A 23767-nucleotide genomic window follows, 5' to 3' on the forward strand; every position below is an offset into this window, starting at 1 on the left:
GAGGACCGACGATGTTCGCTTTGAAGTGCGATGACCATTTCTCAAAGGTGTGAACATTGCCTGTATTTCCTTCCCGGCAGTCAACATTTTTGTTTTCCTGTTCCTAGTTCAGTTGTTTCGTTACCTTTTTATTTGATGCCGATGGCGCAGTGACTGAGTGGCTAGGGTGCTCGGCCACCGAGCCGGAGGATTTGGGTTCAATTCCAGCCACAGCGGCTGTGTTTCGATGGAGACGCAATATGTGCTGTGCAATGTCAGTGCACATTATAGGACCCCAGGTGGTCACATTAATCCAGAGACCTCCACTACAGCATCCCTCGTAGGCCATGTGTCACTGCAGGACATCGAACCCCACAATTTAGTTACATTGGTGCTTTTACACGAAATGACCTTGAACAACGGCCTGTCCCTTTGGAAGTGCGCTCTCCAGCTTGCCATAGGTCTCATTTTGGGCATATTTGTTTTACTCTGTGAATTTCTAATCTGTTGGGTAGTGAGCATGTCGCAATTGTAGCGGGCAGAGTAAGCAGGTTACAAAGAGAAGGTTGAGTCAGCTGGCCTATATATTAGACCACAACTTCATTTCCAGTGGGAAGTCAGCTTAGCAGCAGGTTATAAATGAAGCATAAAAGGTTTATTCCTCATGGTTGTTTATACCTCCAAGACCCTGCTATAGTGCAGTAAAGGATCTTGGGAGTTTCCTTTTGCATGCCTGCACCAGCCTCTTTGATGAATGCCTGGCTTCATGTGTCATCATTTAAGTTACAAGTTGCACCCATCCTGTCACCTGTGTGCTTTCTCCGTCTACATCAGTCAAGCATACACTTAATCCAAAGTTCATGTACAGGCTAGCTCATGAGAAAGTCTTACATGGAGCGCAACAACCCACTGTTGGGTCTGGGTGCATCACTTAGAAGTCTGATGCCCGAAGTGCTAAGCTTAGTGATGAAAACACAACTGAATGTGGGACACCTATCCACATCCTTCAGTTCACTATTAGATTGGCTTAGAGGGACTTTGAAATATTTAGCGAGGTTAAGTAAAGCCGACGAGCGACAGGTACGGTATTCCATCACTAGTCACCTCACTGCAATTTCTGAACTAGCATACACCGATTAAAAATGATGCTCTTTCTCTGAAAACAGATTGGGATTGTGCCTCACCCATAATACATCATGCATTCAAGCCCGGTTTTTCTACTTCTGATGGCCGCACTAATTTACCTGCCCGTCAGTATAATCGCTTGTGTCCCTTTTACCGCTGTCATTGCGAGCGCATCGTGGAGTCCAAGCTCAAGGCATTTCTTAAAAGTGACCACCGCGATGGGCTTCGAACCCTACAAGCAAGATATGTTGAAACCTGCTGCTGAATGCTGGCAACGGCAGCAGTGACTCATTAGCGGGCTCATCGGACTCGACCAGCGCACGGGCTCACCTGAGGTGGTGGCACACATACGTTGTTCTCTCCTTCAGCCCGGCGACAACGAAGATGACGTCCCCATAATAGAAGTACTACACCAGTTATGTCGTGAATGCAGCGAATGGCAGCATCTGGTGGCCTGTCGCTCACCATGACATCACCGACACCCACGACATATACATTCTTGAAAAATAGTTATTTAAAACCCGCCAATATGTAGTCGTCAATCAATCTGTGGATTTTAAAAATTAATATATTGCTGGCTTCCAAGGACTGTTACCTAGTGTGAATGCTCGAAAGAATTCATTCTATTCATCGAACACATTTATACTGGAAATCTTCAGAACAGTTTCATCGTCCCTTTATTTAATATCGAACATTTGACAAAATAGCAGAAACCACTTGTTTCTACTCATTTTTAAACACCTGTATGCTATGTACAGAGAGAAAAAGACAACAGTGGAAGAGTGACATCGAAGTGGAAATCAGGGAGGTGGTGGCTCAGACTGCTGCTGCTGCAGTTGTGTCCTTGCTGGGCGACCGTTGTCCGAGCACTTTGACGTAGTTTGCTGGCACGAGGCCAACACGGCTACCATCTACACTGGCCAGCAGCCAGCCACGTACCCGGGGCTGCAGCTCTGCGGCACATGTTAGAAATAAAGTCACCACGGTTATACGCACATTGAAATGAAGAAGCAGTCGTTGAGCATAGTCAACACTTGACACATTTGAAAACAACTGTGGGTTTCTTGCTCACAAAAAGGAAGATAAGACAGCTTCCATATTAAAGAGAAGGCATTTCTTGCCTCATGAGTGCACCACACTTTCACCACTCCATAGCCATCCAACAAGCTAGTCCATAATCAAAAACATAATTCAATAAACCAAACCCTAATCCACAATCCAATCCCTAGTTCCAACCAGAATCCAACAAGGCACGAACTGTCAATGAAAAAACGTAAGAACAGGAAATTAAGGTCTAGGCGGGAATCGAACCCGGACGTGCGAGATGGGACATTTCAACTGCACCGCGATGGTTCAACGTTTGCAGCGGAATAAAGGTGCGTCTAGTGAATGCAGAGTTGTCTTAGAAACGTATCTGAGGCGTACACGAGCAATTATGAGCAGATAAATTACAGATGTTGCAAATAACCAAGCACGAAAGTGCATTTCTGGTAAATTTACTTCTTGCGTGGCGTGTCATAGCTCCATCATGAGGCATCCACCTTAAACCCCCTTTGCAATGTATGACACTAACTCAGCAGATGGCGCATGCATAGCGCCGCTGTGGACGCCAGCTCAGCCATGCCCCAAGATGCAAATTCAGATGGCGGACCGCGCACAACTTTTGCATTTCCACGCGTAAGGAGAGTTAAGTGCACACCATAACTTTTATATGCGAAGAATATGCCATAATAACCACCACTGTCAAATCATTACATATCCTTTGCACATAAATATGTAACCAGTCCTGGTACCCTGTTATGAACAAGAAACTCGCAGCAGTCTTGGAACACCTCTTATAATTTCAACTATGGTCAGTGGCTGCTTTCTTTGTTTCATCACATTGTCATGGCTGACCAGACAGATTTCTCTCGACTGCAGTAAGATTGCAAACACTGTGTAGCATAGATTTTCATACTATGAATATCTTAGCATAATGCAGCTTGTTGAAGCACCATGAGAATGACTGAGAACTAGAGGTGTGTGAACATTCTAAACTTCAAATATGAATTAAATATGTTTGTTAGTCGGTTCATTTTCGATATGTTAAATTGATACTATTCGAGCATTTCTGAACAATCGGCAGTGACTGAATGCTGTGCCGACTCATAAATCCGACTGTTGCAAAACCGCAGTATCTGAGCGGATCATCTGCAGACCGAATTTTAAGTACAGTACAAAAGCCGTCCTCTCCATTTTCTTCATAGTTTACTGCGTGAACTGATGACATTCAGATGCTGCTAAGCTCAGACCTCGCTTGAAGTTCCGCAAGTGTGCTTTCCGACATATCACACGTGATGAGAACAAGATGGCCAACCACCTGCTTTGAACAATTACAAGCAACAGTGCATGGCTTTTTATGCGACCAATGGGTTACATACCTAATGCCCACATCCGTGGCACTCATCCTCTAGCCTACCAACTCTTCTAGTGCGAGCCCAGCCATCTCCTTTTGGTAAACTGTCATATGTGGGAACACCCACTTGTGAAAATTAGTGTGGGGCTCCTGAGGGGAAACTCAGTTTTTTTTTTTGCACTGTTAATTATACTTTGTCTTTACTGTGTTTCACTAAATCACACTATACTTTTTTCTTTAGCAGCCTTATTTCGCTTGTTTGTACTGGATACTAAAAAAATGCAGTGGCGATCATGCGATGTCATGCAACAAACCTGAATTAGCAGTACTGGTTATACATTTTGCTTTTCTTCCCACTGTGCCTTTGAGTTTGATTTCACTGCCGCTTTTTCGTTCTGTTACTGCATGGGCTTCTAGACAGAGGTGATTCGTAGATGGGAGATGCATTTTTATGGGTGCCTGGGTGGAGGCTTCACGCACACACACATACACAAGGAGAGAGAGAGAGACAGACTGCGGATTTTTCAACGAAAGAGGCCTATACTACTAATGCAGTAAAAATAGCACTGTATGAGTAATAGAATAAGTAAAGACCTATATAACCACAGATAACCACAGTCTTGAATCATCAAGGTCAAGCATCATCGAAATGTACAGACTTTGCATCACTCTTGCATGTCCCTTCCCACCCTTGGTTTGTTTGCGAGAATTCATAAGAAGATGAACTTGGTGCCGTGTTCCTTCCACACTAAGTGTTAAAACCAGTATGAGACCAAAATGCTAATAGCTGCAGGTAAGGATTGGCTAAAGGATATTGGTATCTCCCCCTCCTCACCCTTGGGAGCGAGGCGCAGTTCCTGTCCAGCAGTGAGGTCAAGCTCGTTGGGTCCCTCAGCCTGGAAGTCGTACTGGGCCACGCCCACAAAGTGGTCGTCTACACCGAGTGCCCACCGTGTCTCTGCAGCGAAGAGAAACGAGGGCACACTGATCAACAGTGCCATCAACGGGTGTAGTTTGTTCTACGTCGTGTGTGTATGAAACATGTGCTACTCAAGATGCATGTTCGCTATTCTTCAAAGTTGCATACAGTAGAGCCTTATTATTTCGAAGTTGGATCGCATGAAATATTCAAGTCAAGCGGGTTTTCAAATTCAGAGCAAAACTAGAAAGGCAAGTGCTACACACTGTTCGACCACTTCCAGCACATTTCCATCACCGCCATTGCACTCAACAAGCTGCAGGTGTTTAACGAGTAACTTCCTACAGCGGGAACTCGTTTGGACTCATCGTTATGACGTCCCTGCCAGCCACCCGAAATTCTGTCATGCTGGTCTTCGAATTGACTGAGCCTATGCAAGCTACTGGTTCCAATTAGCTGGGAAAATTTACATTACAAATTATGGGGCCACAGAAATTCTACAAATTATCTGGCATTTCAAACAAACCGAGTTAAAATGAATCATTTCCAGCAACCAAACACACTCTCAAGACAACCAGCAGACAGAAGCGTGGAACAGGTAAAAATAGCTCAAAAATGTGGCATTTGGCAATGAGCACATTTTCAGAAGCAGTTTGTCATGAAAAAGACATCAGAGCCAGATGCACACAAAAGGAAAGAGGCAACATGCACTGAGCTCCCAAGCCATACTACAAGGCTGTAGATTGTATGCAATGAAAATTCTGAAATATCAAAATGAGATGTGCACAGCACATTTAATTCACTTTATTTTTCCAGGAACAATCGTAGATCCTAGAGATTCCAGGGCTAAAAGCTGCTAGAAAACAGGCTGGCTTCAAGACATGCAAAAAAAATAAAAGCTTCAAATCAGACTTGTTTACACCTAAACAAATGCAATCAATTCACTGTCCTTTGAATCTCAGTAGCAAAAATAGGTGAGCTGGCACAGGGGGTCTGTCTGGTGACTATGCTTGCAAAAGTGACAACCTTGTTTACAAAATCTGCAAATGTGGTAAATAAACATAAAAAAAGAAAAGGTGTATACATCGTCAGCACGAAACAGAAGTCCATCATCCATGTCTTCCCATCTAGCAACATTTCAGCCATGCTTACGCTCAACCTTATGTGATGCCCAGGTTACGGGGCCTTTGAGGTATAATTGATTAATAAACAAGTAAATAACAACACCTGGTGGGAACAAGTCTCTCAGAGCATGGCAGACGTTTGCTTACCCCTGCGGGCAGCTGCCGCAAAGATCCTCCAGAGGAGCCATGGTGCACCAACAACAAAGCCGAAGAATGCCACGATGGGCCAAGAAGAGCCTGAGCCATCCCCTGAGGGAGGGGCCGACGGTACAGGTAATGGCCCGCCGGCACTGCTCGCCTGGCTCCAGGCAGTCTCAGCCAGGTCACCACGGCGCCCTGCAAGGGCACATGGCAACAGCTCAGCAAACCCGACTGAAACTGCAGGACGCAGCAAATGGAGGAGGAACTGAGACAGGATCCATATAGCACCCACAGTAGGCACCGTCAGTTGACCTCAGAACTCTATTGAAAAGCAAGCAACACCCTCTAATTTCATATCACATGCATATATTTGCACTCATCCTGTAATAACAGCACCTGCTATCCATCAGTCACCACCTGCAGTGACCCATCTACCTGCCATGCTATGCTGACCACCCAATAAGCCTAGCACACCCCCACACCAGTGCAAGGTGGGTGGGTTCATGGCTGCATAAAAAGGTAAAACTGATAGAAAAAAAAATCTCATCAATGCAGCAGTGGTACTAGCAGGACACTTGCCTCTTAACAGTGCCCAGGCCCGGAGAAACAGCCATCGCAAGGAGCGCACCAGGGCCAGGGCCGACAGCGTTTGAGCCAGGTGCAGCCGAAGCCTTCCAAACTGGTCCGCCACACCTACCACGGCCCTAAACGAGCTGTGCAACGCCTGGTATGTTGATTCCAGCAGAAGGCTCACTGAGGCGAATGCCTGCGACGAGTTGAAAAACAGACGACGCACACACCCTAGAAATCAAAGCTTCAGTTCCAAAGCAAATCTTCAAAAAAAAAAACAAAAACAAAACTCAAGGCAAGGCTCTATATCAAGAGCCTGAAACAGCAGTGCCAGAGAGCTGGCTAACATAGTTAAAGATCTGCTGGCCTACAAGCCTGAATATCAAGGCAAAACATGTTCGAGACAATAGCTGATGTTGATATAGAGGAAGTCAATGACACATGTAGCAAGCCAATCATAATAATATATTCACTCCAAAATTTCATGTCATAGCTTTTTAAATCCTGTTGTGAAGCCCATGATGCAAAATAAATCCAAAAGCAGCACTTCACACTTTATTCACTAACAGCCGGCATTCTGTGTGTTTCAACCTTTGGGCCCGCTTACTAAACAACGTTGGCATTCTGGGTGGTTCGCCAAGTCAGAGGACCTCACCTGAACTACTGCTTCGACTGAGTGGAAGGCACCCCTGGTGCTTTCCTCGGCCAGCTGCTGCAGGGGTCCGGCTCCATATGAACCACTTGTCCCGTACAAGCCACCTGTTCCATACAGGCCACCAGTCCCGAAGTAGCCGCTGCCATATCCATAGCCACCACCTCCATATCCATACCGATTATACAATCTGCACAAGGGGAATGGGGTGTCCATGAAAACCAGTCTGAGGCATCCGAAGAAGATTGCTAGCACTAAAGAGGCAGGAAAAGAACTCACGGAGAGATTTGTGACCCATAAGGCGAGCCATAACCAAATCCGGAGCCAACTCTGAGTGGCTGCTGGCTTACTCTCGGTGGTATGGCTGGTGGCACAGAGGTGCCCAGGCTAGGCTGGCCAATGGGACCATTTGGCAGAGCGCCATCGCCGCTGAGGTTGTCGTCCCTGCAAAGCTCATTCCTTTCAGTTAGCTGTACAGCAAGTTTGTGGAAACAGCAGACACGGCTCTGTAGGTATTGAGCACTACAAGTACCATCATAATTCATTATATCCTTAAAGGCCAAAAGGCCATTACATATGGAGGGATGATATAAAATGCATGGGATAGCACACAAACGTCACCCAATGTCGCACAATTTTTTAGCACGCATATACAACAAATATGGTACAAAAAACGATGACTAGAAACACTAAAGGAGGTTGCTGACCGCTGACAATATAGCAGTGGCAAATGAACAGATAAATAAGAAGCTAAGAAACAATTTCAGGAGAAAAATCATTGGTAATGAAAAGCGCAATGCAAAGACCCAGAGAGTTCCTTAAAATTACCTACAATACACGTGCCACAACGGAGCTTCATTTGCTCAAGGCTTAACGAAGCACCAACCGTTAAGCCTATCTTGAAAGCTGAAAATGGCGGCTTCGGGATTTGTCTCCGAACTTCGAAAGGCCAAAACGAAATTGAAAAATGAGTGTATGCTGGCGCAGCGCTTGAGACCAACGCAAACTAGCTCTAACTGGAGCACTTGGGTACAGACACGCATCGTGTCACCTCTAACGGCGTGAGACGACCTCAATATACTGACAGGCGAACGAGACTCGTCAAGTGGAGGCGCGATATTCCGCGTATCACGGTCATCGGGTGATGCCAGTCAATACGGTGAACTTTCTATGGCTGTCAGAAACAGTCTGCGCGGGTCCGAAGTCGAAACGGCCAACTGGCATCACGGGCGGTAGTGACGCTTTGCGCGCGCAAAACACGCGCCGCTTCGACGTGACACGATAGTGGTTCTGATGGATTACCGTTAGGCCCGAATATTCAGAAATCTCAACCGTGGTGCCACTTACCCCTGTGCGGGAACCAAATAAAACGTGCCTGCTGCATTCGGAAACTGCAATTTGTATCCTAAGGTGAAGTCGCAAGGCGTTTCGGGATCATCCATCGTCGTCAGTGTCTTGAACAACAAAGACAACAAAGACGACGATAATACCAGGGCCCGCCGTTGTGTGTCTCCACCATATACATTAGAAATCTCTACTCAAGGAGGAAGGAAAGAACTTCCTCCATGTCTCTACTAATGATTATGATGATGAGGATGGTGGCAAGCATAGAGTTTCTTATTATTAGTAATAAGTTTCTTACTTTTAATAGTAAGAAACCCTATGGTGGCGATCATTCGTTCCTAGGCGGACACGAAATATGCGCTCTAGATTTGTAAAAACAAACGGGCAATAGCTGAATTACACCCACCGAAGGAGAAATGCCGATACTTCCGGTTCCTGGCCCTCGAGCGTGCTCGAATCTCTCTCCGGCCGCATGCGACGGCGACCGCAAGAACAAAACTCACTGAAAAGCCGCCGTCACGTTTGACACTAACGCGTGCTAAAAGGCCTTTTCACATCTGCTCACAGGAGCTGAGCTTTCAGGTTCCAGCACCAAACCAAGCAAACGGCAGCTCGACTGACTTGAGCGCAAATCTATCGCAATCAGCATCCCAAATTAGGCTTTTCTTCAGCAGTAAAAACGCAACTAAGAAGCAAGTACCGCTATACTTTGAATGGGTACAAATATGAAATTTGTGATGGCATTTTTTCGGTGGGAACGAGCCCACGCAATCACTAACTAGCGTGCGAAATAATAAGATGACCTTTTCACACCGCGTAGTTTCGGTTTCGGAAACTGTCAAACCTAGTGCGATCGACAGTGGCATGTCGGTGAAATTCAGCTGAGTGCCAAGGGGGCCTCTTCGATTTACCGCGCTCTGGCAGCCAGCAAGTTCGCCCATACAGGAAAGCGCATCATGGTCACATGGCCTGGCGGCCACGCGCGCAGCTTCGGGTCTTTGGAAACACGCGCCAACGGAACTAGCCTGCCGGCAATCACAGCGACAAGCTTGACACGGATCACGGAGGACAGATGCTCTGCATAGCTTCGCGTTCTGCTGCGTCTCGTTGCTACGCGCGCGTACGGCAGAAATAGGCTCCTTGAGACCAAAAACAACGACCTGAAGTTATTGAGGGCTGCCGCAGACTGCAGAACAAACAACTGATCGTGGTCGCAACCGTAAACGTCGGCGACGACAACGCTACCGTGTGCCTTCGGTGCACAGTGTGCTGTGTGAGCTTCGAGAAATCCTCAAAATCATGCGATGAGCAATCGCAATCTAACGTCTTTCAGCTGAGACAGTGCCGGCGCCTCACGTACTGCGTGTGCATGCGTGCATGATTATCCGCGCTGGGAAATCCTTTTTATCTCTTTAATGAGCCAACCGCGAGGAGATGCATGCGTAGGGTACTTCTCAGATATTTGAAGTGTTTGTGGCAGAAGGTCCAAGCGTCAAGCTGTACGACAGTTGGCGACGGCAGAATCGGCATTCTCCTCGATCGTCTGCCTGTATCACTCGAGCAATGTGCTCGTGAGGGCTTTCAATAAAGGACATGTTCCAATCAATCAAGCGTTTCTCAAACTATATCCACCTTCCCACTACACAGAACGTAATGAAGACCAAGCTTTCTTGTATCGCGCGCAACTAACACCTCGCCAAACACGCTCGGCACATGCATATATGCGCGCGTCTGAGCGCATGCTCGGAGCTGGAATCCGCGGCCGCTCTCGTGAAAGGCCTCGAACACCATCGCAACATCAGCCGGGCACACGAAATTAACAGCCGAAATATTTTGTAAATTAGAAGTATATACGATCGTAATATAAAGCGATCATTTGTGCTTGTGAGGTGGTGAGACGATCGAACTGCGATCACGCACATGTACGCAAAACAAATAGATAAACAGCGAGAACTTCCGCAAAAGGTGCCATTGCTGACAACACGGACGATATGCACCGTGGTCTAGTCGAGACAAGCGCACGCATCGCGCAAAACATGGCATGAAGAACCGAGGTCATTCTAGTCCATATCAAAATGGCCGCGCGCGCTTCCCGCTACCATACCACCGCTCCGTCGTCTGCTAGTTGCCCGAGCGCTGCCAGCACAAAATCGTCCTGGCGAGCCTGGCTGCCCGCTGGCAGCCCGAAACCGCCAAGCCAGAGAAAAACGAACGCGTTCTGGGCAGCCACCGGAAGTGCGCAGAGCAGCCCGAGAAAATCGAGCGCATGGTGCCGCGCTACGGGCTGCCAGAGGCGGATAATCGAAGAGGCCCGGGCGTTCGGCTACTGATCCGGAGTACTGGGGTTCGAACCCGACCGCAGCGGCAGAGTTTCGATGGAGGCGAAACTCTAAGGCGCCCGTGTGCTCTACGATGTAAGTGCACGTTAAAGATCCCTAGGTGGTCGAAATTATTCCGGAACCCTCCACTTCGGCACCTGTTTTTCCCTTTCTTCTCGTAGTCCCTCCGTTATCCCTTCCCTTACGGCACGGTTCAGGTGTCCGCCGATATGTGAGACAGACGCTGCGCCATTTCCTTTCCCCAAAAACCAATTTTCAATTTCAAAATTGCGCAACTTCACCTTTAAGGACCTGAATTGCCTTTACCTTCTGAGCTGAACAAGCCCAGGATTCTAAAACACACAGTGCTCTGTACTTCAAATAAATGAACTCTACACATGCCAACACTGGCTTATGATGCTGCAGCTGCTGCCTATGTAAAAAGAAACACCGACTGTAAGAAAAAAAAAAATTCATTTGCACTTAAGTCTGCTAGTGAGCGGAAATGCAAAATTCTTTCCCTGTCCTCTCTTTCTCCCTCATTTTTCATTTTTATATGCATATATATTTTGTTTTATTTGTATTTTATGTTTCATTCCTAGATTTTTATTTCAGTTTTTTTTATTATTTTTGCTTTAATTTATTTCCAATTCTATTTGTATTTTTTCATTTTGTTTTATTGACAGGAGGAGCAGACACTTCTTGTACACGTTTCCTGCGGACAGGTCTTGCGCACACTCATGAGCCAAGAAACGCTTTTGCCTCAATAGACATATGCATGGCTGATGTATGTGGCGCCATAGAAGCACGTCACTGTAGCTGTGCCCTACAAGCAAAAGCAGAGCCTAGTACACGTCAAGGGACATTAAGTCAATGTCACTCACGTGTCAACAGAAAGTCAAACACCTGACGATTCACTGCTTTGTTTTAGAGTCACGTACCTAGCACACGGTCAGTCAGAGGTACTTCACAGTAGAAGAAAACAAGAAAAAGAACCAGTCTCGACGACCACAAAAAATGTGCGCGACAGTTTGTCAAGAAATGTGCTTCACTCTCTCCCTGAGCTGCATGTTACATACCATGCAACCACATGGCTACCCATGGCGCTGTACCGTTCACCCTGTCATTGCATTTAATGCATGGTTAATATCAGTACATTAACTTCCACTTGCCACTCACCGGCATTGAGTAACCCAGATGAATCAAAGCACAAAGCACTTACTAGCTCACACAAGCCTAGTGTGCTATATGTAGGGCATCATTTTTTTCTGCAGTAACTCTAAATTATCGCTGTATAAAAGTTTTGTGCCTTGCGTGTGTTCAGAAAGTGACGCCAGTCTGATTTGGAAGCAATGAGCAGACTGGACCGCATCGAACACAATGTGATTCCGCAAGAAAAGCAAACAATATTCGTGCATTGTCATGACAAAACCATTACTACGCACAAGAAAAAATGTGGCATACAGTCAATGTCTAGTGGTTCAGGTCTTACTGCATGCAACTGCTGCTGCATTTCCTTATAGTGTCCTACTTGTAGGACAGCACAAAAGTGTTGTGTTGAGAAAATATTTCTGTCAGCAAAAAAGGATCACTGAATTCTGAAGTGAAGTTAACATTTTATGTCAAAAAATATCCAGCTCCTTTTAATTTGTTAAAATTTTGGCATATATAAATTATTCGGACTGGGTGATATGCATGCATTTTACGTTCTAATTAAGTGAATTTTTTTCAAAGCACATCTTCCCAACTCGCAATGCATGGCTGTGTGCAGGTTCAGGCAGATAACCTTTAAGAAGCTTAAATTCTAACAGCAGTGATGTTTGAGAATGGGAGAAGAATTTACATGAGAATTTCAATACTAGTAACTTTGCCCATCAAGATGCTTGGTTCCAAAACTGAACCACCACTTGCAACATTTAAAGGTGTATATCGCTAGAAAGAGTTGTCAAATTTTTAGTTCTTTTATTACCATCACTTCGAGAGAAACGATTGAGCTATTGAAGTCGGGACCAATACTCAAAGAAGCAAGTTCTTACGCTGTCTTAGTTCGAAAAGAGGTGCGTTTTGAAATTATCTAAGAATTTGATGCGACATTTTTCACAAAAAATACCTCCGGAGTTGTAGCAGGACATATATTAGGTTGCAGCAACCTAAAAAGATTGAAAAATAATAAGCCCCTGCATGCACCAATGACGTATAACGGGCTTAATCCAATTTGAAGATAAAAGAAAAGGCCCAAGTGCAATGGTAATTTTACCACCCGTAGGTAGGAAAAATAGAAAAAATGAGGCGGGGGGGAGCGGGCCCAGGGGGACTCCCCTGGGAGGTAGCGGAGAGCATGGGTGAAATAGATAGGTTGTATGGTTGCCGGGAAAGGGGTTATGGGCATAGGGATAGGAATGGGGACAGTGAGTTTTTTGCTCTGATCCTTTGAATGTCTTGACTCCATTGCTGGCCTGCCTGGCCAGGACAGGGAGGGCATCAAGATTTCCCAATGGTGCGGCCCCGCTCACGGGATGCCCGACCACCCACCAAACGCAATGGGCTCCGACCGGCGGAGACAGGAGAACCTAACCCGGGGTCAGCTACCTCGGGCCCCTCAACGACTTTCAGCTACTCCTGCCCTGCCAGCTACTAACCGTCCAGTGCTTTTTACGTTTTTTCAGACACTGGAAAGACAAAAATTATTGGACAATAAAAAGAATGAAAAATAAAGTGTCGCTACAGGAAGAGTTTGTTGCAAACGGTTTGACACCTGCGGATGACCACCTGCAAAGCTTATGCGCACAATGATAACTATTTGCAGCTTTTCCCACTTTAGAACAGAAGGAGAAAGCAGAGCAGGACCTCTTAAGTTGTAGCACAACACTGTGTAGCACCCCTGCATAAACTGGGGAGTGCATTTGATTCTATCCTAAAGTATCAGTGACCTTGGGCATTGCCTGCCTTATCTATGTGAAGTGCACTGACACAGCCGCTCCACTTCTTTGCATAAGTGCACAGACACAGTCAGTTCCCTTTCCTCACTGCCAGTGCCAAGGTTATGTTGCTAGACTAGGTGAGAAAAAAGTATTAATCAGTAAGCTCAAGAGTGAAGCGATCGTGTGTGGAAGAAGCACACAAAGGTTACAAAAGTGTAGCACAAAGGCCGAATGAAGTGGCAAGAGAAGTGCAAGGCACAGGCTGCTTACGCATAAGAAATTTTCATTTCTTCTTTCCCACCGCGCCTCAAAATTTTAGTGGTCCTCTCTCGGTGTCGCAGAGACACAGTTACCGAAAACCGATTCGACAAAGTTACTTGGAATTCGACCACAACAAAACAGACTGGGCGCGTCGTTTTCACTACTACGTGTATGTATACACACTGTTGACTGCTACCTCCTCCTCACAGATATGCTGGGAATCGAACCCACAACCTTGTGCCAAGGGCAGCGCCTCTCTCACGACGCAAGCACGGAGGACCGTAACGGAGCTTATGACAGCGCCCGTACAACGTGCAAGAGGGGAGGATACAGGCGTGTATGAAGACGCAATCGCAAGACCGGTGCATCCATTCCTAATACCGCAAACTGCGCTGTTTATTGCGGCGTAGGCACAACAACAACAATCGTCGCAGCTTCGCTACAATGCAACCCATGTATGTCGGTGCTCGGTTCCACTTCAGCAGATCCGGAAGCGGCCTCTACGTATAGAACGCGCGTGAGGTCGTTCAAAAGGCCTCACGCAAGGCGACACAGAATCGCACCCCCTCTCCAGCCTTCCTCCTAAAGTCCACACGCATAGCACCTGCCGAAACTTAAACCGTGGCACGGCTAGCACCTCGCTCGTCAAACACCACAGATTTCGTTGCAAACACTTCCAGCTTCTTCGTAGTGCACGTGCTACTTTCAACGACTCAGCATAATACCGAGGCAGCTACGCAACACCGCGTTCAGGCGAGGATCTCATTAAATTACCTGCTCTTTTTTTTCCTCCAACGTCAGCGGCCAAGGAGCCCATTACGATTCAACAGCCGCAAAGCTTTTGAGAGATATGTAGCATGATCGAAACAAATCTGTGCTTCTACCCGCAGAACGGGGCTCCCGTCACATTTATGTTTCTTTAAAAAGCAGAAGCGCTGTCGGGTCACTCACCAGGACGAATTGTTTACTGGCCCTGCGATCGTTGAGGAAGACGGACGACCCGCAGAGCACGTCTCCCAAGGTTTCCGCGGCGACGTCATTGCGGCGATCTCGAACACCTCGCGCAAACGGGCGTCGACCTTCAGGTGCCACTTGCACTGCGATCCCGCCGAGCTCGCGCACCTAACAGGGAATCATTAGAGCGGACTCAGCGGTGACAGCTTGTCTGACCACCAGCAAGGCCAGTTCGAGACAGTTCTTCCGCAACAATTAACACGGCTGCCATATTTACATTCAGGTCGGATTTAACAGGCTTTAACGCCGCCGCAGTCTCCCATCCACCTTCGCGATTATTAAAGTAAAAAAAAGTATTAAACCAAAAACAACCTAAAATATTTTTACTATTTTTAAATAAAAATGTTTTTAATATTTTTAATTATTTATCTTACGTGAAAATTTTGACTTGAGATTAGCACACAAGTCCAATCCAATCCTGAGTGGACAGTAATGTCGGCATGGCGGCGTGCGGGATTGTTTGGTTTCGTTTGCTCGTCATCGGGCGCCGGTGTCCCCACCGTTTCCCGTTGTCATCTTCAGTAAAGTGCTTACTAAGCTCAAAGACAACCCGTGCGTTGGAGCACTGCTGGGTTCCAGAGGCATGCACGGTATTGCGCTGCCTGCGATTGTGCACGCAAGCTTCGCAACAACAAGATCGCCATGACCCGTTGTGTTCACTGCTGGGCTTCGGGAACGACTCCGAGTACCGCGCTTGGCGTCGCGAACACGAACAGCTGTTGTCCAGCGTGCCCGAACGGCGGATGCTGGCGGTCTGCCAATGGCTGCTGGACAGGCGCATCGACCCGAGCTCTCTGCGCGACTGGTCTACTCTGCTCAGGGTCTCGACAACAACACTGAAACGACGTTTGGCCGTCGTCGAACGAGAGGTAGGGCCAACGCGTGGAAAACGTGCCACGGTCGCGCGTTTTGCGAATGAACACACGAACAAAGATGAAGAGTGCTGGAATAGGGTGGTGTTGCAGAGCGGGACTGTGGTAGGTGGGGTGTTTCCATATAGTCAGTAGATAACGGGGATGATAAGTTCTCCGCAAACTTTACAGTTCAATAACTCCTGCATGACAAGACACAAGACTTGTGTTAAAAGAGTGCGTTGCTAAATACGCCATTTTTTTTTTTTTGGTCTGAAGAAGGGCTCTGTATTTTTCGTCAGATCAAGTCAACTTGGTTTATCGAGCTTTGTAAGTATGGCGCAACAGTGATCCCAGCTTGGAATATTCTTGGGGGGAACACAGAGGTGAAAGTGGTTACTTGAAGGCGCAGTTGTCATGTCAGCGTCTTGATAGAACGCGTGCTTCTTGAATGTCACGAAGTGGCGACAGGTTAACAATAACACGTCATCGGAGTGATTTCTGTGGTGACCGGCGGTTGTAATACGGCACCTCGTTATCTTTGGTCTCGAGTTCCACACAGTTCTTCAGCGGTGCAACCAAAGAGCCGATAGTGAAAATTTTGCATATATGTGACGGACGCCATTGTTGAGGCTCATGGATTTGTTGAGGAGCGCATAGTTAAGAACCAATGCAAAATCCTTGCCCATGTTTACATGCAGGATTTCCAGCCATTTCTGCGTTAGCCAGAGAGCACAGCTTTTAATTTTTTTTGACTTTAGGTTTATAAAATCATGTCCAAAGGGTTGGCATACATATATACAGAAAAAATTTCATTTTATATAACCAGCAGTAATTATCGTGCATGGGCATGTTTGCTTCCTGTGCAGTTAACAGATCAAGCCATGCAATTGTGTTTTGCATAGTGATTAAAAGTGCTAGACTGTATTTGTTCTATTGATCACTGTCACATATATATTAAGCACCATTTTTTCTATCATTCGAAAACAAATATTTTTCACCTAAATTACATTCAGGCTGCAACAAAGACAATGGGTTAGCTTTCCAGTGCAAAATACCAATGTAAAGTTTCGTGCAAAGTGTCGTAATTGATGGAAATATCAAAATTGAAATGCCAAGACTTGTCAAAGGGACACCCAAAGGATCGTGGAATCAATCTTTGTTTTGAACATGCACATTACGCTTAAAATTGCGCAAAAAAATTTGTGATCTGGCTGGTGGCAAAATTTGCCTCCATAAAATTGGTGGACGATGTGCTACTTCACTTGCTATTTCGTGAAATATTGTTTATCGCGTTCGCTGCACGGCATAAAAAGCCATCTTATTTGTGACAAGAAGGTTGCAACATTTGCATGAAACAAAGAAATCACTGCTAGGTGGAGTACACTCTCATAAAAAAAAACTGTGAGTTGCATGTACACATTTGTGAACAAAGCGCCTTAAAAGGTTAAATTGGTACTTACGTGCACATTTCCTACTTGCACATATGGAAAAGTTCAGAACTTGTACTCTTATACTGTTGTTTTTTATTCTATTCAGTATTGCCTGTGGTTGCTTTAGATTAAATGTTTCAGTTGTGGATGGACGGTTTTCTGGGCCCAATCCAGCTCCTGCCAGCAACTTTCCAGCTATGCAAAAGTTTCCGAATTGCTTTCTGAGAAAGTGAAGTGCATTAAATAGAATATTGTTCTTGCTGCTCATGCCTATATTGCTTCCTTGTCTAAGCAAATCAAGTCTCTGTGAATAAATTTAGAATTCCCTTTCTTTTTTCTGGTACAGGCGGAAAGCACAGAGCTGAGTGTGGAGGCCAAGTTGACGCTGCTGACATATAAGGAGTCCCTACTGTCCTTTGTGTCCCAAAAATGGGGTGTGTGCGCAACACTGAAAGACCGTGTGCGTGTACTGTGTGAAGCCCTGTCCCTTTCCGAGAAAGAAGGCTTGCTGCTTTTTGCAAAGCTGCCCTGTCTACTCAGCCACGAACCTGGCCGTCTTGAGCGGATGCTGAGTTTCCTGGAGGAGTGTGGACTTTCCCGGGACGCTTTGCTCAAGGTCAGGTCCAGCACTGCATTTGCTTTGCAACTCTTGTGATGAAGCAGGGCTATTTCTTGCTCCTGCCGTTACGACCTTCTTTTTCTTTAAACAGCGCAATTTTTTTGATACAGTGCTGCTGATATATTCTGAAATTTGTGTTTTCTGCGGTTAGCCCTCAAGCATTTGCAGGTGGCAAAGGGCATGTTTTTTGTAGTAAATTTAATGAACCTGTTATGAGCATAGCCACACTCAAATTCTGTTTACTAAGGCGGTAAAGGTTGGAAATAAAAAAAAAATATTGTGAGGGATGGCACAGAGCTGTTAGTTCTCCAAGAAGAAACTTCACAGGGTGATATGAGGGTATTGATGTGGGAAGATCTCCCATCAAAGTTAATTGCTCTCTGCACTGCTGTTTTGAGGAAGTGTGGATAGTTTGGGAAACAGTAACTCTCCAGCTCTAGCATGTGATAGTTTTGACACTTAGGTAGGCACACTTATTTATTGAGTGTACAGTTTTTGTACTGTTATAACTGCAGTGTCATAAAAGCTGTGTGCAGTTTAGGGCATAAAACCCAGAAGGCTCGCATTGAAGTTTCAAATCATGTGTGCCTACTTAAGGTGTGGGGCAGTTTGCTGAGAGTGTAGGAGACTGACTCTGTTAGAAAAAAACAAAATAACTGGCAGAAGCATGACACAAAATTATGAAGGGACACATTATTGTGAGGTTTTAAAGTTCGTTACCAGGGGACCTCATATGAGGCCTCCACCCGTGCCATGCAAGTTGACCAACCAGCTGGCAAGTGGACGGAGCTCTCCGTGAAGCCCAGGCATATGGACTCTTGGACAAGTAGGAGCCTAGCCTTGAGAACTTTCTTTTATTTTTTGCTTTAAAATAGAGTTTTCGTGCGTCATTTTATGGGTTTCATGTTGCATGACCACATTACAGGTTCGGTGCTGTTATGCTGTCCAATCAAGCAGTATACATTTCTGTGCATATCAATTTTTTCTATCGTGCTAGATCGATCTAATTTTGTTTATTTCAGTTGCGAGGATCATACACTATATTGAAAAAATTATCATTTACCTTTTTATAATTTTTTGAAGTATTTTTTTCATTCTTCTGGTCCCAGCCAAACTATTGCTATTTAAATGTCTATTCATGTTCCACATGCATTATTTTCACCTTATATGGGGTACGTTGGCTAACCTCCAGATACTTCACCGTCTACAAAAAAAAAAGCTATTTGAGTGGTATTTGATGAGTTCTTGGCTACCCCGCAAAAGAGCTCTCTAACTTCTTGAATGTAATAAACATCTCTACAGCTTACGCCTAGCTCAACGCTACGAACAAGAAATCAAACAGAACATTTTCTTTTTATCTAATCTGGTGGACCTTGTAATGGTTATAACAATGCACTCACTGTGTTGGACCAAGCTGGTTTCATACGTACCCCACAAACTTAACTACAGCCTTCAGATGCTGTGTTATTTGCTCCCGTTACTTTTGAATGGAGTAGCTGACAGCGGGCTTGAAATCTTCTCCTGTTCTAAAGCTGATCTGCTGAATTCACTCCAAGGTTATCCATCCTTTCTTTCTTTGTTACATTCTTAATGCCTTGTACCCATGATGCGATACCACCTGTATGATGACTTTGTTGGTCAACATAGATCTTGCAAAAACTGTGGACATGCATTTGTACTACACTCTCAGAGTTGCACTGTAATGCTTGCACTGCTGAATGTTGTTTGCTTTCTGCCCCAATGCTTTTTGAGCTCATGTGACAAATTATTTATTACCATTATTCTTAACTACCATCAATCTGATTTATTCATCTTCGTGATTTCTTTTCTCTGCCTGTGAGTTCATCGGTGTTTCTCTTTCTATTATTTTAGCTTCTACAGTTGCACATTTTTACAATGGACTGAGAAGCCATTCGAGTTCCTCAGAGCCTTTTCTTCTGGTGTCAGTTGTCTTCTGTTCTAGAGAAAGAAGTCTGATTGATTGATTGATACTGAACTCAAGTTCTGTTTGATATTGGAAGCCATTTTTTCTTCATATTTATATTTGATTCATATTTGAAAATCTCAATATCCTTACACCTCTACTTAGAAGTGAACTTCCTGTGCTGCACATTTTTAACAAAGACTGTGTGCTGCCTGCGGGGCGGTGGTAACACTGAGTGCCTCCTGTGGACCGTGGACACCATCCCCCCATTTGTGTATTGCAGGACCCTTGGGTGTTCCGGCACAGTGAGGCCCTGATGACGTCAAGGGCGGAACGTTGTCGTGCTCTGGGCGTGCCGGTGCGCACGTGGCTGCTTCGGTGCCCCGAGGACGTGCTTGAGCGCCACCTGCAGCTATGGAGAGCCTCAAGGCGGGCACTGGGCACCCACCCGGACACGCCCGAGTACCTGGTCGACAGGCTGCACTGCACCCACCTCGAGGAGTTGGTGCGCCGCCATCCACGCCTGCTCAGCATCCGACCACCAAAGCTCAAGGAGGTCAGCAGCTTGTGTGCAGACTTCACGAAAAGCAGAAAATAGAAGACAGTTAGGACATGTGCTACGAATTTACGGCATTAGAAAGAGACATTTGTGTGGCGCCTGAAGTCTGCTCCTTACCTCTAATAATGAAAAAGATTACGCTCCCTCAGCTTTTTGCATTTATGTATGTACAGTAGTGCATTTAGGGTGTACTTGACTTACTAAATTACAATAGACTGAACCGAAATTTTTTCTCTGGTGTCAGTTCATGTAAAGTGCCTTCAATTTAAGAGGCAAGTAAGAATAAGGTACAAAACTTTTGCTATATCTGTTAGTAGCACAGTGGATAGGGTATCCACACATGACTCTGTACCCAGACCTCCTTTGTAGAGAAGAATGAGTGAAGCATTTTATTTTGGACAATCCACACTTGAGTTGTCAGCAATGGCAGTTGTAGAGCCTAGCATTTGGGTGATATGATGGGAGGCCAGATAGTGGGTCAGAGATTTGGCACTAGAGCAGTCCAGCTCACCCATGTGGAAGGAGCATAAGGAATAGGAAGCGTTATTGTGGGGAGCGAGAAAAAGACCAATAGATGTGTTGTGCTAGGATAACGATCATCTATGTTGCAGAAACTTGGAGGCTTACGAAAAGGGTTGAAATTAAGTTAAGGACATTGCAGGAAGCTATGGGAAGTAAAATTATCACAATAACGTTGACTGGAAGAGATTAGAGGGGGTCAAATAACAGCCTTGAGTTAGTGGTGTCATAGCTGAGATCTAGAACAAATATGCAAGGGCAGGGCAGGCATATAACACGAAAAGAAGGCAATAGGGGCAGCAGATAGTCAGGCGGGCATATGAGGTTAGGAAGTTTGCAAGGACAACGTGGCTGCAGCTGGCACTAGGAGAGGATTAAATAAAGACCGATGGCCTTATCCTTCAGTGTATGGTAGTTATACTGACGATGATGATTATGATGGTGACCTACCACAGACCTCACAGTCCTGGCAGTCCAGGTCTGTCAATAACAAGGCAGATACAAATGTACCAGTATGGATGCAGGTGTCTTGACGTGTTCACGTTCGCAGTGGTGAATGATCGCGCACATGCGCTATTTGTTGGATATAGGATATCGAGACTTGCTGCGCGTGTGGCGCAGGTACTGGACCTGCTGTTCTCCAGCGGCTACAGCACCGAGCAGGTGTGCCAGTCCCCGCGCGTGCTCAGTTCGAGCGTCAGCAAGCTGCGCCGGCGACTGCAGTGGCTGGCCGCCCGCCATGCGCCGCTACCGTCGCTCTACACGCTCGGCCTGCCTGAGAAGGCCTTCGAGCGTGCCTTCCGCAAGCTCATTGACGACCACCACTATCACCCTGAACGGGAGCCGTTGCCCTCGCCCCCGCCCCAAGACCAAGCTGAACCTGAATAAATTGCTTTAGGCTGTCCTGGCGTTCCTTTTTCCCAGTTTCCGCGTTTCTGGTGTTGTGAAGTAACCGCGTTTTGTTGCATTAAATAGTGAGAAACCAACCATGCCCTCAGGTGCTGGGGTGCTACAAAGGGCAGAGGGGTACGATGCGGATTAGTGTTCCTAGATTGCGGGCAGATGGGGTGTAGCTGCATCGTGGGGTTGGAGGGAGGGGTGCTGACAGGGGCCAACGGTTGCTCTAAGAATGTTGACAGGGGCGGCAACGCTGCATGCGCTTGTCACTCGAGCCTTCACGTTTAAAATGTCCAGGTTGCAATGAAAATGAGGCTGATACATGTTATGTGAGTAGCGCGAAACGGGACCATGGATCACCGCTACCGACTCGCCCAAGTTTCTGCCCTTGGGAAAATGAGGTTACCTTACATTTTTGAGTAATTTCTAAGAACAAATTGCTGCACATATTGATACAATCACATTTACATGCTTCGGAAATGATTACTGGCCAGTTCTGAATGCTAATTCATCCAGGTGTGGCTCAAGCATTCCTGCATTATCACAATATGTTCAATATTCTTTTAAAACAATGATTGGTGGTTTGTCTGCACCGTCTTGCTGGAAATGTATAAATATTTTCACTCAGTTTTTTCATGTGAAGTTATACGAACTTGCCACTTGAGCATCCACCTCGTTTCTATACGGGAGCTGCTGATGCTAGGTGGGATCAGTGCGGGAGCATCAGTGGCCTTGGCTACAGTACTCTGGGCAAATTCTGGGTCCACACCGGTTTTCCTGTGAGTAGACGCTTTCCCCTGGCCTGGTGCTCGCGGCCTTTCTCGGGTGCAGTGCTTTAAAAAGTTTTTCGACGATTATGCTTTCTCATTAATTCGTCTGAGCAGCGCCGCAGGTCGAGCTTTTGCGATTTGCGTTTAAATGAGACCACCAACACGTCAGCAAGCGCGTTTGGACGGCTCCTTTGCCAGATATGTTGCTAGCTTGACGGCAACTTCATGCCCACGTGAGCCAAGCTGGTAAAGTGATGTGTTACGCCAACGGGTTCTCACACCAGAAGTGAGTCACTGACAGCTCTGCTGTAAAAATGGGCCCAAGTCCCGCCTCGTGCCCATCTAGAAACATGGTAATCATGCACCTTCTGACAATTGTCTTGTGCCATTAAATACAAAAAAAAGTCGTGCTAGGAGCATTAAAGGTAATTATCTAAGTTCTCAAATAGCTTCCTTCTCCCGCTGCATTATTCATTGATGTCTGTAGACTACGTAAATCCAAAGCAGACACCAGCAAGTCTACAGTTTACGTGCTTTCTCGGCGCTTGAACGACAGCGTTCTAATTCTGAGTGAGGATACGCTTTTATTTATTTATTTTGGGCATACTGCAGTCCAAGTATAGGCCCATATAGGAAAGGTTTTAACCACTGTACAAATATATAAAATCCAAAGGATTGAGAATGGGCGCCCAAGCGATTCTTTTCATTTGCGAAATCCGGGAACAAAAGCATTCTGCGGGGACGACAGTTCTGCTCTGTTGCTATTCACATTGTGAAACTATGCACTTGTTAGTGATCATAAAACTTATTATAGTTATTATATGAAAAACGCCGTTTGCAGCGGCGGTGACAACATGATGTCATAGATGTCATATTTGAGCATCAAGCATATCTTCCATATATACCGCAAGTGCGGGAAGGTGGCAACACGAGGACCAGAAAAAACTCGCCGGAAGGTCACCACTTAGCAACGCGAGATTCAGCGATAGCTGTGCAGCATTATATGCGAATATAATATTGTTTGTCTTCTCCTCTGGTAGAGCGTGTATTGCGCCATATTATGCAGTCATGCATGATTCACAGTGTCGGGATCTCTTCGCGTTGCAGTGGCGTCATACATGACGTCACAGCATGCGCGCGGTGCACGATCCTCGCTGTCCCTCTCTATCCTCCTTGGACTCCGTGCTACGCCAACGACGCCGCTGAACGGGGAAACGTTACGTTAACAGCTTTCGCTGTAAAAAGCGTTGATGTTCGCTGCTCTCCTGCTGATCAACATCTCGGCCCCTGTGACGCAAGTGTAAGCCGTCTACACTATGGCCGATGTAAGTAGTGACGCAAATTTATTTTGCCAGGTGTCGAGAAAGGGCTGAGGTCCTTTCACGACACCTCAAAATACATACGCTATTGTGCCATAGATTGGATATTTTGG

At 46.0% G+C, this 23767-nt stretch overlaps 2 protein-coding genes across 3 annotated transcripts; one reads left to right on the forward strand and one right to left on the reverse strand.

Annotated features, from left to right (window-relative positions):
- Positions 1-1756: 1756 nt before the first annotated feature.
- Pex13 (peroxisomal biogenesis factor 13) lies at positions 1757-14980 on the reverse strand. 2 transcript variants are annotated; one of them, XM_077639580.1, is made up of 7 exons: positions 14701-14980; positions 7185-7349; positions 6909-7095; positions 6263-6449; positions 5690-5878; positions 4335-4457; positions 1757-2057 (listed from the first exon to the last, which is right to left on the reverse strand). In XM_077639580.1, exons 1-7 carry the CDS (start codon positions 14787-14789, stop codon positions 1921-1923), a joined length of 1077 nt encoding a protein of 358 aa, XP_077495706.1. In that variant the 5' UTR covers positions 14790-14980; the 3' UTR covers positions 1757-1920. The 2 variants fall into 2 exon arrangements, with proteins under 2 accessions (XP_077495706.1, XP_077495705.1); XM_077639579.1 differs by lacking the exon at positions 14701-14980 and adding an exon at positions 8253-8373.
- A 213-nt stretch (positions 14981-15193) lies between these two features.
- mTTF (mitochondrial transcription termination factor) lies at positions 15194-21572 on the forward strand. Its single transcript, XM_077639581.1, has 4 exons — positions 15194-15632; positions 17394-17663; positions 19874-20146; positions 21290-21572. The coding sequence occupies exons 1-4, from the start codon at positions 15204-15206 to the stop codon at positions 21554-21556; spliced, it is 1239 nt and encodes a 412-aa protein (XP_077495707.1). The 5' UTR covers positions 15194-15203; the 3' UTR covers positions 21557-21572.
- The last annotated feature ends 2195 nt before the right edge of the window (positions 21573-23767 follow it).

This window comes from Amblyomma americanum, chromosome 10, assembly GCF_052857255.1.
Source record: "Amblyomma americanum isolate KBUSLIRL-KWMA chromosome 10, ASM5285725v1, whole genome shotgun sequence".
Lineage (NCBI taxonomy): Eukaryota > Metazoa > Arthropoda > Arachnida > Ixodida > Ixodidae > Amblyomma > Amblyomma americanum.